We start from the raw sequence: 13,886 nt of genomic DNA, 5'->3' as shown, positions 1-13,886 counted from the left end.
ATAACAAAGAGAAATAATGTCTTTCCTTTTCCATCAATGGATAAATTCGGATTTCCACTGTAATCAACAGTTTAGAGTTCATAAAATCTAAATCTGTGCTGAAAGTGCGCAGCCCAATCCCTAGGAGGCAGGTGAAAATAAAAACGGCCGGATGAGATTAAAGAGGAAACGCTTGGTGACAAAATGTTGATGGCACATAGTCAGCTGAGGTCACACACTGGATGAAGCCAGGCCTGTGTGTGAGCAGGGCAGATGTGCTGGCAGTAAGTGGCTCATGACATGCTATCTAAGCTCTCCAAGACCCTGCTGAAAGCGTCTCTCAGTCTCCCAGAATGCTGAGCAAACAACAGCCAAGCTGTAGCAGCCAGCTGTATGTGGAAGAAACACAGTCAGTCATTTCTATATTAAAGCAGGAAGGGATTCTTCCATATATGGGCATTATGTGTTCACAGGCACAGATACAGGTTGAGGTTACCAAGCTGAAGGCTGGCATGTTGCTACTGTCTCTGGCTGAATCCTTGACAAATTACTGAACATTATTTCATTTGATTTAGTTTTTTTTATTTCTTTCACCCAGTCATAAATATGAATAGTTCATGTAACAACAGAAAGAAACATAAACTAATAATATCTGCACCATATTCACATGAAAATAAAATGAGATATTCAGACTGTTACAAACTTCTAAATGCACAAAAAATAAACCAAGAATTCACAACAAAACATTGGCTTAGTCAACGTCAAATCGCTTTGTCATGATAATTTCCTAATTTCTCACTTTGTACATAATTTTAAAAATATTTTACTGAGCTCATGAAGTTTCAATAAGCTTAATTGTATAAATATTGCATTGTGGGATTTCCACTCCCACTTATGACAGCTCTCTTATGTAAAAGAAAAATCAAGTCTACATATGTTTTACATTTACTACTCCACACTTCCACACAATATGTCAGATATGGAACAAAATGTGAGTTAAACACAACATACATTATTTATCATTTAAAATATTGTTAAAATAGTTTAGGATATTTTAACTTTTATATGATCGTCTACATGATTACACAGCTGACCTTATGACAGCCCAATGTGAGTTATGTTTCCTAATTCATATCTCTGCTCAATGACAGAGCATTGGGACCAAACTTAGAAAAAATAAAAATAAAACTATGAGAATAAAGCCATAGTATTACAATTCTCTTATTCTTATAGATTTATTTTCTGATATTGGCCCTAATACTCCATCGTACTGCCCAGCCACAGCACCTGCAAAATCAAATTTGTCATTTGTACTTCTAGAGCCAGGATCCTCTACGCTCCCCAGGATGTTTATGAGTATCCAGGACAACAGTGACAGTAATACCCTGAGTTAGTGTGGCTCCAGAATAGTTGACAGACCTTATTTTGAAGAAACACGATGATGAGAGATCTGCTGTTTTACAGTGTGAATAATTTATTTCTCAGGAATAACAAAGATTGGGAAACAGCATTGATATTCTGGGTATTTATTCACTTTATTTCCTTCTTCTTCTCTTCCTCTTCCTCCATGGTGCACTGTGTGTAATGAAAACTGCAGCTCTCTGAAAGGAACGCAGTTATTGAGCTGAACTATGATATAAATAGGGACACGTTTGTTCATAATGTCCAAGCATCAGAAGTAGAGAGGTATATCGAAATTTTGACACACAATTGTTGGTACTGTTGACCTTTACTCACTGTCTGGACTGACCATTGGTCACTCAGACAATGGTCAGACAGACGCTTGTGAAGGCCCCACATGGTTGGGGTGAAGTCGAACGGTTGACGTTTTCACACACTCCTTTTTGTTGGGGCTGCTGTAAACATGAACACACCCACCAAATTCTGAGCAATCACACAATATTTTCGCATGGAGAGAGGGGGGGCGTAAAGTTCACTAGAGGGGCAAGAAAATGAGGATGAGAACAAAATGACAATTTTCGTCACGCGACTGCGACAACTGCTGACTACGTCAGTTGGGCCCGACCATGCAGAGCCCTTATTAAGTCCTGATGCCGTACATATGTTACTTTATGCTCCTCTCCTGTCTAGAAGTGCGCTAACTTTAGCTTCAAGTCAAACCATTATTTTTCTGTGCTTAACTATGTTTATGAATCAGAGTATTTTATTTGGATTTTCTCTATTCATCGGAGATCTTCTGCATTCCAGTTCCACAATAAGGAAACTTTTAAGATCTTGAAGTAAAAAGTCAACTAAATGCATCATCATCCCTGACACCTTCTTCATGTAAGAGGACAACTAATGAGGCAGGGACTACAGCAGATTAAAAAAAAGAGACGTTGACCAGAGGGAGGCTGTTTGACTCCACACCGGCCGTCTGCAGATGGATAGTTCCTGAGTGATGCAGTAATGCAGCACGTGTGTTTCCACAGGGAGGGGTCACACTTCCACAGAACACAGAGCCAATTCACCGAGCTCCCTACAGTCGGTTCTGTAACTGTAGTTCAAGCTTCCTGCCAAAGTAAAGGTTGCTTTTAGGAAGCGAATGAGAGCAGCTTTGGTGACGTCTTGGTTTTCATGTTGACGCACATGAAAACACATGAATCCAGTCTCACACTGGATTCATGAAGGCTGTTGTGTAAAACATAACAAGTCAGCTGCCAGGGCTCAAGTTATCTGCAACATTTCTACCATAACTGGTAGCAGAGGCATCTACTGTGATTCTCTAATAAAATGAGTTTTTCTGTTTCATGCACAGTTTGTGTGGAAGAAAAGCAGCTGAAAATAGCAAACAACATCAGCTTTCTTCACTTCAGGTGCAATAAAGTTTGAGAAAACATCACAGTTCTCAGCTGTTGAGCATGATTCATACGTTCCAACTGCAGCTCCTCTGTGACTGAGTTTTGCTGTTTGAGGGATAAACTGATGATCTTACACAAGCCGTCAGTCTGACAATAGTTTGTAACGACCCAGTTCTCAGTCTGAAAATCTCAGTTTGAAACAATGACACTGTAAAAAATAAAGATTACACCAATATGAAAATCCAGATTGCATCATGTTCTTATTGATTTTTAAGCATTGGATTAATATATAGTGTCATCTGTAAATGTCTCCTTGTTTTGTTTGCTTTTATTTTATTTTTTTTTCTTGTTCATTTTTTTGGCATTGTAATTTTGTATCACACAATAAAAAGAAAACTGTAAAACATGGATTGTTGCAATTTAATTTCTTTTTTTTTTCTTTTTTTGTTTTTCTTAATATAAAATAAGGTTTAAATTTTCTGACAGAGTGAACAGTAAGATAACATGAACATGTTTTAGTTATGACTGTTTTTGGTTCTATAGTTGCTTTAGGTTATCATATCAAATAATTAAAATCTATGAACGATTCAGATCTGTTTCTAACTTGTAGTAGTAACATTATTTTGGAGTAGCCCAGCAGGGGTCCTGACTTCTGGAAGAAAAGGCGTTCTAATTCATAGAGCTGAAATTCATTTACAGAGAAAAATCATCAACATATCAGAGGAAACATGTAAAAAGCTGGTCAGGAATTATGAGAATATGTTGATTAATATAATCCATACAAATGATTTCCACTGATTATTGAGGAGAGTAATGATACATGCCATTTATTTCTAAAATTGTTTTCAAACTGTACCAGAGTACAGACATTGTACCTGTGCTCATTGTGTTATGTTCATTTTGTGAGATGTCAGTCTGATTTCCTAGATATGCATTTATTGATTATACAAAATAACTTTCAGTCTAATTTAGCCTGGAGGAATGAATGACTCCAAGCTCTACAATATCCGAAATATAGATGCAGTGTAGGTTCTGGTGAATAGGAGAGTAAACAGTGTTTAATAGTGTTTGATGTTGTATGATTTCAATAAAAAATGTTTTTAAAATCCGTGGGACTTACTCATCTCTGAGTTTCTGAAATGAATTTAGATCAGCATCACCTGATCCTGAGTGTGTACACAACTGCACACACTCAGGATCCATCGCATTACAGCACACAGTTTGCAGTGACTTCAAGTAGTAACAGCTACAAGAAACATCAGACAATAACAATATCGGTCTGAGTTCATTGCTTTTTCACCGCCAAACAGTACTCATGGCTTTTGGAATAAATATTGACATGCTTTATGTTGTCTAATTTCATGACGTTCATATTCATCTGATTCTACATCAGAAGGTCTTCAGACTGTAGAGCAGGAGATGAGAGCAAGAGGAAGAAATCAGATCCACAGCCTTTTCATAAAGCTGTAAAAGTTTTATTACAACGTCTCGACTTTAAACACAAATACAATAAAACACCGATAATGAGATGCAGCGCAGATAAAATGGATGGAACAATGATTACATAAAAATAAGCCTTTGCACCACAGATATATCAAGTACAGTAACGACAATGTAGAAAAATATTTCAAAAGGAGCATGAAAAGGTTTATATCTGTTATTTCTAGACTTCAGAACACAGATCCCAGCTGTGCAGCATGTGGATGAAAAAAAACCTCATGATGGAGAAACTACAAGAATTTTTACGGTCAATTTGTTGCACTGATTTTGAGTTGCACCATGTCGAAACACATACAGTGTGTATCAAAAAACAAACAAACAACAGCAAAAAAAAAACAAACTAGAAATGCACCATAAAAGACTACATGGTAACAATGTTTCAAATTCATATTAATGACAGGCAAAAATCTGTAAACATTAAGAATGATGATAGTAATGGATAAATCACCTCTGGCCCAACAGCCTTTACTTAATCACAGTCCATTCATAGTAAAAGTATGTAATAAGTTAAAGTCAGATGGCTTCATAATACATAGCTCATGAATAACCGGAACAGCACACATTGCAAATTTTTAATATTCCATTTTTACCTTTGTGTGCATTAATGTCCTATTTTCACCCCAACTACATAAAAACTCTAAAGAGAAAACAAACCATAAAAACAACTATGCGATTAGAATATGAAAAGATAAAATTTGCTCTATATATTATAATTTCATATTTGAAAAGTGATCTACTTTGATATTTTGGACTTGTTTTAGATCTGCATTGGAACTGACCTGTCAATGTACAATCTGCATGTGTTTCTGTGCAGGTAAGATAGTAACTGCTCACAACCTCTCTGCAAATCACCACCTTAAAAAATCTAAACATTCCTTTAGGACTTAAAAAATAAAAATCAATCAGTCAGACTGTATAAAAGGATCAAACAGGGCGTGTCTGACTGATCCAGTACTTGGGTGTTTTATGAGTAACTTATCCTATAAGCATTAAATAAGGGACCAGTGCAACTGCTCAGCTAACTCATATGTTGTTGTTGAACACACTCTCTCTGGTGTGCATCACAGCTCCTCCATGGCCACACCCAGGCTGCCAAATGCGTGCAGAAAGATTACTTTATGGAACATGCAAACTTTATGTTGTTAGTGCACTCCACCTGGTAATTTGTGGTAAATTGTCCCAGCAGCTGCAGGCACCAGTGCTTCATAAACTTCTGGAACTCCAGACAAAATCAAAACAAGATAGACACATGTTCTTTTCCTGGGCCATAAAAACTGGAATAACAGTCCCTCAGTCTGATCACAGTGGCACCTTAATCCTTTGAATATCAGTGGTTCATATGCTATGCAGTCTTTCTGATGCTAGTAAAGTAATTTATATTGACCAAATTCAAAACTTCATAACAAAAATGGTAGTTTCTTGGTGTGCTTTTACAAAAATTGTGTTTTCTTGTTCTATAAAAGGTAGAGTGAGAGAGTCCTATCATCCACATACAAAACCCTCTGCAATGTTGTGACATATTTAGCAAAGTGTTCTCAGCATGAGCATTTTCTAAAACTTAAAGCAACAAGAAAGAGTGTCAGTGACTCAAGTTGTTCAACATTGTATGAAAACTGAAACAATCACTGAGTTAAGAAAAAAGTGAATCAATCCCAAGTGTTACAGTTAATATCCTATAGTTCTTTTTTTGTTTTTTTGTTGTTTTTTTGGAAAATACATATTGGCACATCTCACATGTTGTTCTTGTGAGACCCATCAATAGACAGGCGATCTAACAACACTGCTTCTGTCCATCGATGCCTCTGGACCAACAAGGCCAGTCTGCATTGATCTGTTGCCTTCACGATTCTGGAACAAATCCTCAAACCCATTCAGTCATCGGGGTGATCCCTGTGGTTTGCGTGCTTCTTCTGCCGGAACAGCTGCTGAACTCGGGTCTGGAAGGGGCTCCAGAGGCTCTGCAGGATGCCGTAGCTCTGCTCCTGCTCCTGGCTCTGATTGGCCTTCCCTTGGCCGTTGGTGTGATGGACGTGGTTCCTCTTTTGCTCTTCCCTCTGGTTGCCGTAGTGCTCAACAATCATTGAGTGGTGGTATGTCGCAGCTGAGAGAGACAGATAAAAAAAAAGTGTCAGCAGGATAACTGCTGCAGGCGTTCAGTCCCATTCAGAGCTCACTTACGGCTCATGCAGGTGATTTTGGGCGTTTCCCACTGGCCGCTGGCGCAGCAGCGGACGGTCGGGGTGTGTCTCTGGATGAAGCCCTTTTTGCAGTGATACCTGACCAGGGAGTTGATCTCATAGCGGGGCTTCTTTGCTCCAAACACTTCAGCGTGCTTCACTAAAGGCGGCTGGCTGCAGGCCACTGCAGGGTCAGAAACAGAGAGCAGCTAGAGTGACGGACACGTTCTGTCATCAGCAATGGACGGTGCAGCGACAGGTAAACAGAACTCATGAACAGTCTTATATGTCATGTGAAGAGAGATCAGTATGAACTACTGGGTGTTCAGTCATTCTTCCATTCATGGTGGTGAGCTTAACACACTCTGCGCCTGTGCTCAGACACCAGGGGGCGCTACAGAAAGACGTTCAGCGAAGTTCTGAACACTGAGGGAACTGAAAGGTTTTTCATGGGGTTGGAGCCCACCTGTTCCCTTCTTGCAGGTGAAGGTCAGGTGGTAGTTGCAGGGCACGTCGTTCCACTGCCCCCCCTCATGCCAGATCATCACCACGCAGTCCTCCCCAGACTGGAAGAAGCTGTCCGGCTGGTTTGGCCTCCAGTTGTCATATTGCTGCCAGAACAACGTTTCATTTTAGTGACGAACAGTCAAACAATAATCAGACACTCAAATTTCACTTCAATTATACTCAGACTGGACTTTTGAAATTCAGATCTTGTATCTTGTACCTGCTCCTTTTTGAGCAAATTATGAAAAAATGCATGCAGTGGGCATGATCATTTGTTTTATTTTTTATTTTTTACTGTTTTTACTTTTTGTCTGTTAGAAATAAATAAACAAACAACCAACCAAACAACCAACCAAACAAACAAACAAACAAACAAATAAATAAATAAATAAAATGTCCAAAAAAGTAAAAATATTGACTTTTGAAACTGAGAAATTTCCCTGTTTTTTTGTTTTTGTTTTTTTTTTTTAGAAATTTTCGGAGAATAATTAAAACATTTCTGGGGGCGGGGGGGGGGGGGGGGGGTTCAAGCAAATTTTCAACTTTTCAAACTCAGACATTTCCAAGTGTTATAGTTAAAAAAATATCTGAGTTTTTGGTGAAAATGTACTCCTCCTCTTTTATTTTCCTCCATCAGTCCTAATATGCTGATATTACTGGAAAATTATTTATTTTCCAGTAGTTTCTCACAGGCTCATTTTTCTTAGAACCATCTAAATGGAGAAAGGTCAGCATCTGATTCTTTCCTCATTCTGCCAACCATACTTAATGAATGAAAGAAAAAGGGTACAAAATGTACCCAGAAGCTTAATGAGTAAATGAAAACTGGAAGTTATTGCATAGTAACTGCTCTCTAACATCTGCAGACTCATGCAGGACTGAAGCTGCAAAACAGCAGCAGCTACCATCACTCTTCTTTTTCCTCACCAGGAGCTGGATGTATTTCACTGAGCCACCAGACGGTGGCGCTGGCGAAATAACCCAGAGATGAGGGGTGGAGAAGCTGAAGCCTCATATCGGTTGGGATAAACAAAGAGGTTCCTGTGGTTTGGTTCAGATGGCGTCGGTAGTGAGAAGAAGTGAAGCTGCAGGTTTAACGTCTCTGGGTGTGTCCTCTTCGTCAATGATGACACATCAAAACAACAGTTTTCTTGTTGCTCCCATCAACTAATCTGGCCCACATGCAGACCAGTTCTCCCAGAACACACACATGAGCAGCACACACACGTGTGCAGCTGTGTTCAGGTTCCATGTCAAACAAACACAGGTCTGCCGTCAGGGACTCCGTGTGTCACCGTGTCGCTAGGTCATCTGTGTAGCAAATATTTTACTGTAACTCAGCAGAGGAACGACTCTGTCTGTTGGTAAGGTAAAAAAAAAAAAAAACAAGTTAACGTTTTATGTTAAAATTCTTAAACTGTTGATGTGTGCAACAGTCTGCAGAACTGTGAAGAAAGAAAACCTCCATGGTCTGTGTGTTTACATGAAGGTTAATGTGCAAGCTGCTTATAATAGTAATTTACAGCAAATTTCTGTGTTTCTCCAGCATGTGATCTGTTTGTGTGTGCGTGTGCGTGCGTGTGCATGTGTTTTTTTTTTTTTTTTATAGCCGTAATCAGTAGATTGAACAGTATCTGATCACCTTTACCTAAACATCCTGAGGCGCTTTGGATTTCTGGAGCAGAAAATCAGTTTTAGATTCAGATTAACTGCCTGTCAGAAGCAGAATCAGTTAATTGTTTCAGCCTGCTGGAATATGAACAGTTGATTGTTACGGTGTGCTTTCCCTGTGCGCAGTGAAGCTCAGTCTGCCTGGCTCTCTTGCAACAAAAAGAAAAAAAACCAAGGCACAACTAATAATTAAGAGTATTTATTTTAGTGTTAAAGGGGCAGTATGATGTATTTTCCAGCCACATAGTGCTGCTTTATGCCTCAATCAAGTAACTTTGTTACCTTCAGTTGTCATAAAAATGTTGCAAATATAACTTAAAAGAAATTTGACTTTGTAATTTAATGTTTTGAAATTGGGCCTCTGTCTCTAAGAAACTTGCTTTCTCCAACACTCCACCTCCAGGAAGTCATCACACCATGGCTCCTCTGTTAGACCTTCAACAATGTTTTTAGCAGCGTTGCACTGAGCTGCAGTCCCTATAATGAGCTCAGTAGATGTGCAGTTCCACCAGGTGTTTGCTAAATGCTACAGGCTAGTCTGAAGGAGCTGCTCTGTGAAGAGGAAGGTTTAAAGCTGCAGCTTAAAGGAGGTGTTTTGTCCTTGTAGGCGGGGCTAGGTCCACCCAGATGTTTTGCTCAGCTGAATGGTTGTCCCGGGAGATTAAAGGATTTCTCAAACATGCATCAAGACAACACTCCAGGTATGTTTTGGATGAGGGAATAACATTACAACATGAAAAAAGTCGATTTCACTTAATATTGCCCCTCAAGTTTTTTGTTTCAGCTATTTCATAATTCTACCCTTTTTCACTGCTAATAAAAATCAAAGCAGAAGTTTAAAATTTGCTCGATCCAGTCCACTCTGATCATTGAACCCATCACCCCGCCATTATCAGCTCACCATTGGATTTCCGTCAGTCCACCTGAAGTCTCTCTCAAACATTCGGTCATTCAGGCCGATCCACTGGTAGTCACTGCCCAGACCTGCAGAGGGATGGACGGACGGACGGCCTGGTCAGTGATGCTGAAGAAGCAACGCAGCTCTGCCTGCGACAGACTCACGGTTGACAAAGATCTGCTCCTCCTGCGACAGGATGCTGGTCAGGTGGCCCCCGTGCAGACGACACTCCCTCTCCGCAGCGTCCCACGTCCTCCGATGTTTGAAGTATTTGTAGCAGTGGGACTGAAACTTAGCCCAGCCGATCCCACACACCTCAGTGTCTGCACACACAGAAACACAGCATGCTAACCCCTAACACACACAGTTCTTATAATTCTAGTACGATTATGAATTCTCCATTTCGTGGTTGCTTCCTCGATATAGTTTAGATGCATTTCATTTACTCAGTAGTGTTGTATGTGGTTGGTTTCTTCATTATAATTTGTGTTTGTCAGTTAGCCACTTAGCTACAGTATCATGGATTTTACAAGGAAATGTTCATTAATATGCATTGTTGCAATTTTAAAAATAAACTGTGCTGAATTAGAAGACAAGTGCTGCTCACTTTGCATGAATGAAAAAGGTTTTATTCTGTTGAATGTTTGGACTGTCCTGTTTATTATGGGGCTAAACCAGTCATTGTCTTCAATAATGACGATTAGTGATTAATTTTCACTAATCGTGATTAGTGATTAGTATGATTAATCACAGCCCAAGATAGCTTATTTCTTTGTATTGACTGACAACACAAGATAAAATATAAAGGATCAAAGATATGAAATGTAAAAGAGGTGCAACAAAATATTATTTCATCAACAGATGGATTTCATTTTTTTCTCTGTTACATAAAAAGATGTGACATTTAACTTATCCATATAATTACAAGTTAAATGTAAACGTATGCTAAACAATTAGCTTTTGAATAAGACCGTTTTCAACCATATTTGTGTTTCTCTTTTTTCTTTTTTTTCCTGCCACAAATATAAAGAACAAACTGACAATCATCCAACAAGTAATAATTCCATATCCATGAGTCAGGGTTGCCTGACTCATGTCATATCATGTCACAAAAAGGAAGTGAATGTAGTGAGTCAACGACACAACACAAGTAAATGTCGCTACGTGTTCGTCCAGGAAAGCGAATGCTGAAAGTCTATGACTCAATGCAACCTGATGGGTTTCCTTAGAAACTTTTTAAACTTTGAATAATTAACTGAGCCTGATAACTAGGATGCCTGTGTAGTTGCACTGAAATGACTTTTTCATAAAACGCCTTGAGGCGACATTCATTGTGAATTGCTGCTATATAAATAAACTGAACTGAACGACAATATTTTTTTAATTATTTTTACAAAAACTGTCTTTTTTGCAGCAGAAAAAGTCAAACAGCAGCTCTGCTCACCCATCACTGGGACCAAACTTTAATAACGTTAAACTCCGGCTGAGCACGAATGTGGAGACGTTGCGTAAGAACGCCACCGTGAACGGGCGCAGTAATCAGAGGCACGGAGGGTCCAACCGAGCGTGTGTGACGGCTTTGTTTTGCTTTTTTCGGTCAGGCTGTGTAAATGAGGGAGTTGAGCTGGAGCCACGCTGCCTTAACCATAACCTCCAGCTGTTCCACAAAAGCTTTCATTTGTTTTCTTCTCATCAGACTTAGTTGTTGCAGCGGCCAGATCGATGCTGAAGTCCAGCTGGGGGAATAACCCTCACACACACACACACACACACACACACACACACACCTACACACACACACACACACACACACACACACACACGCACACACACACACGCACACACACACACACACACACCGCATCCCCCAACTCACTGAAGGAGTTCAGTAACTCACAGTTGGACTTCATTAACCCTCACAAATATCCCGTTGTGTGCAGGTCAAACACACAGACGGGCACATTTAGCTCCATGTACAATGACTTCGAGTCTCAGAGTCAGCGCTCTGCTTTGTTGACCTCATCAAACAAAGCCTGTTTTGTGCCACTGGCTTCAGGATAATGTGAACGCCAATAAAAATCGTAATGGAAAGTTGCTGTCAAGGCTTGATGGTATTAGCCTTTGTCAGCCCAGCTCATCCTAATGGCTCCTCTGTGCCGCCACCTGGAGGCTCAGGTGAGGCCTGGAGTGCCTCACCTGAGCCTCCAGGTCAGCTGAACGACAACATTTTTAAAATTAGTTTTTCAAAAACGGTCTTTTTCGCAACAGAAAAAGTCAAACAGCAGCTCTGCTCGCCCATCACTGGGACCAAACTTTGATGAAACGTTAAACTCCGGCTGAGCACGAATGTGGAGTTCATGCTCAGCCGAACTCCACTTTCGTGCTGAGCACATGGCGCAGCACATCTCACACGGCCTGTGGCCGTGTGAGATGTGCTGCGCCGCTCTGATGTGTTGCATTGCGAGGGTCGCAGGAGGTCAGCCTAAAACACCTCCTCGTCTCCTGCATCCAGGAGACGAGGTGGGAGGCACCATGTGGCAGAAATGACTCAGTGCCAAGCAGCTGCAAAAGCTTTCCGCTAGAATAATACAGCAATTATCTGTTTTTTTTCTTCCTGATGCTTTCCACGATGAGAACTCTACAAGAGGACATCTGTGTCCCTGTCGCTGTGTCCACTACCTTCTTGACACAATGAGGAGGAATTTGGAAGTTTCATCTAATGCTACAAGCAACACATTTATCTTGCAAATGGATAAACTGTGCAGACAAACAATTTGAGGCTGGGGATTTCCTCACCCCTCCACTCCTCCACCCTCCACCCACCGCTCATAATGAAACGGGAAGCAGTGTAAATAATGAGGGCTTCAGCAATATGCCCAGCTCACGAGACAAGAAGATGCTGCATGATGTTTGGTTGATGAGAATGAGATTAGATGAGATTTCACTGGAGCTCCTCTGCTGGAGGCAGAGATGGACATCTGGCCAATACAGCAGCATGCTCAGTGAGACTTCTGCTGAAGCTCTACAAGGATGAAGCATGGTTTCTGCTGGATCAAGTTGAATTAATACGCTGATCTTCACAGGCTGCATGGATGAGTTTCATCAGTCAAGAGGAGTCTTGTGCAGGGTTACAAAAGTTTAGTAAAAGTTTGTTATAGTCTAGTTATTGTAAGAAACCGCATACCTGTTGAAACTGAAGGTTTGACATATTTTATACTTATCTCTGGTGTAGGGGGTTTAAGATTATCTTCAGATTAGCCGCTACATTTTTCACACACTCTGAACACTGTCATGCAGGTACTACATGACTTTTTACCAAAGGGTTTATAAAAGCTGGACAGCATGAAGAGGAGCGGACAACCCAGGTGTGAGACAAGTGAGTGTGAGGCCGTTCACTTCCGACTCTGAAGACAAAACCTTTAGTGGCTTTAGTGTGAAGCGGCAGGAGGAAGATAAAATGGCCATCAATAGATTTCATTTTCTTCAGGGACAGGAACGGTTCGGAAAAAGTATTTACAGTAAGTTGCAGCTGGTATGTATTTCATTAAAAGCTTTAAAAAAATGTGTAAATATGTCATGCTACAACATCTTATAGACAAGTGTAGCTATAGATAGACTGTTTCATTGTTTTCGAAGTTAGTGGGTGTGGCGTCAATAAGTAATGACATAGTAAAGATTGTGGTTTGTATATTTCTACATGAGGCTAAATTCAAAGGGGTTCACAGCCTATCTGAACCTGTTTGTTCAAATAGGCTTGTTGTTTCTTTGTCCCATGACTCTAGTCTAGTTCTTTTAAAGCAAATCTTGAGATACCAACAACAACAATTTGCTTCAAAAGATTGCATACCTAACTTTTGAAAATACATGCACCTTTCCTCCAGATGTGAATCAAATGACTTTAAACTTTGCTTTTAAGTTAGATAACTTCTAGCCTGCAGTTTCACAAATCACTTTAGATTAGAAGTTGCATGAACAACCCTTTTACGTCGAGATATAATACATTATAATCGAAGAAAGAATGCAACTGGTCTGCCTGAAATTAGTCCAGTGTTCAACATACTCAAGCTTATCACCTTTTTAAATTTACTCAGTGCTCATTTGGATACAGAATAACTCTTGTAGCTGAAAACCAGCCGTCAGTTCTGGAAAATCAGAATCTCGAGCGCCTCTTGAGACCTCTTTCAAACCTGGATGGAAGGCTGAGTAATGACAGAAGAATTGGACTGCAGGCTGAAACTAATCTGCAGAGGAGCCAACGCCCGGTGCTGGACATTGTCCAGCTGCACTCACAAATGTGTGCACAGCTCATACAGACCATAGACAAGTTGGACTTAAGTGCATGTGCACATCGGC

The 13,886-nt window shown here is 40.2% G+C and overlaps 1 protein-coding gene across 1 annotated transcript in view; it reads right to left on the bottom strand.

The window, feature by feature from the left end:
* Positions 1 to 4,233: 4,233 nt before the first annotated feature.
* The window catches only part of vcanb (versican b), a 35,767-nt gene continuing 26,114 nt past the window's right edge, over positions 4,234 to 13,886 (bottom strand). The window contains exons 13-17 of the mRNA XM_014969314.2: positions 9,698 to 9,856; positions 9,537 to 9,619; positions 6,924 to 7,068; positions 6,459 to 6,641; positions 4,234 to 6,381 (exon numbers count right to left, since the gene is read on the bottom strand). Of these exons, the coding sequence (XP_014824800.2) occupies positions 6,152 to 6,381; positions 6,459 to 6,641; positions 6,924 to 7,068; positions 9,537 to 9,619; positions 9,698 to 9,856 (800 nt within the window). The 3' untranslated portion in view covers positions 4,234 to 6,151. The remainder of the gene's footprint in view (positions 6,382 to 6,458; positions 6,642 to 6,923; positions 7,069 to 9,536; positions 9,620 to 9,697; positions 9,857 to 13,886) is intronic.

Source organism: Poecilia mexicana, unplaced genomic scaffold, assembly GCF_051168715.1.
Source record: "Poecilia mexicana isolate PSO_F unplaced genomic scaffold, ASM5116871v1 scaffold_12, whole genome shotgun sequence".
NCBI lineage: Eukaryota > Metazoa > Chordata > Actinopteri > Cyprinodontiformes > Poeciliidae > Poecilia > Poecilia mexicana.
The sequence above is the reverse complement of the archived record's forward strand: the minus strand, read 5'-3'. Positions and strand labels throughout refer to the sequence as shown.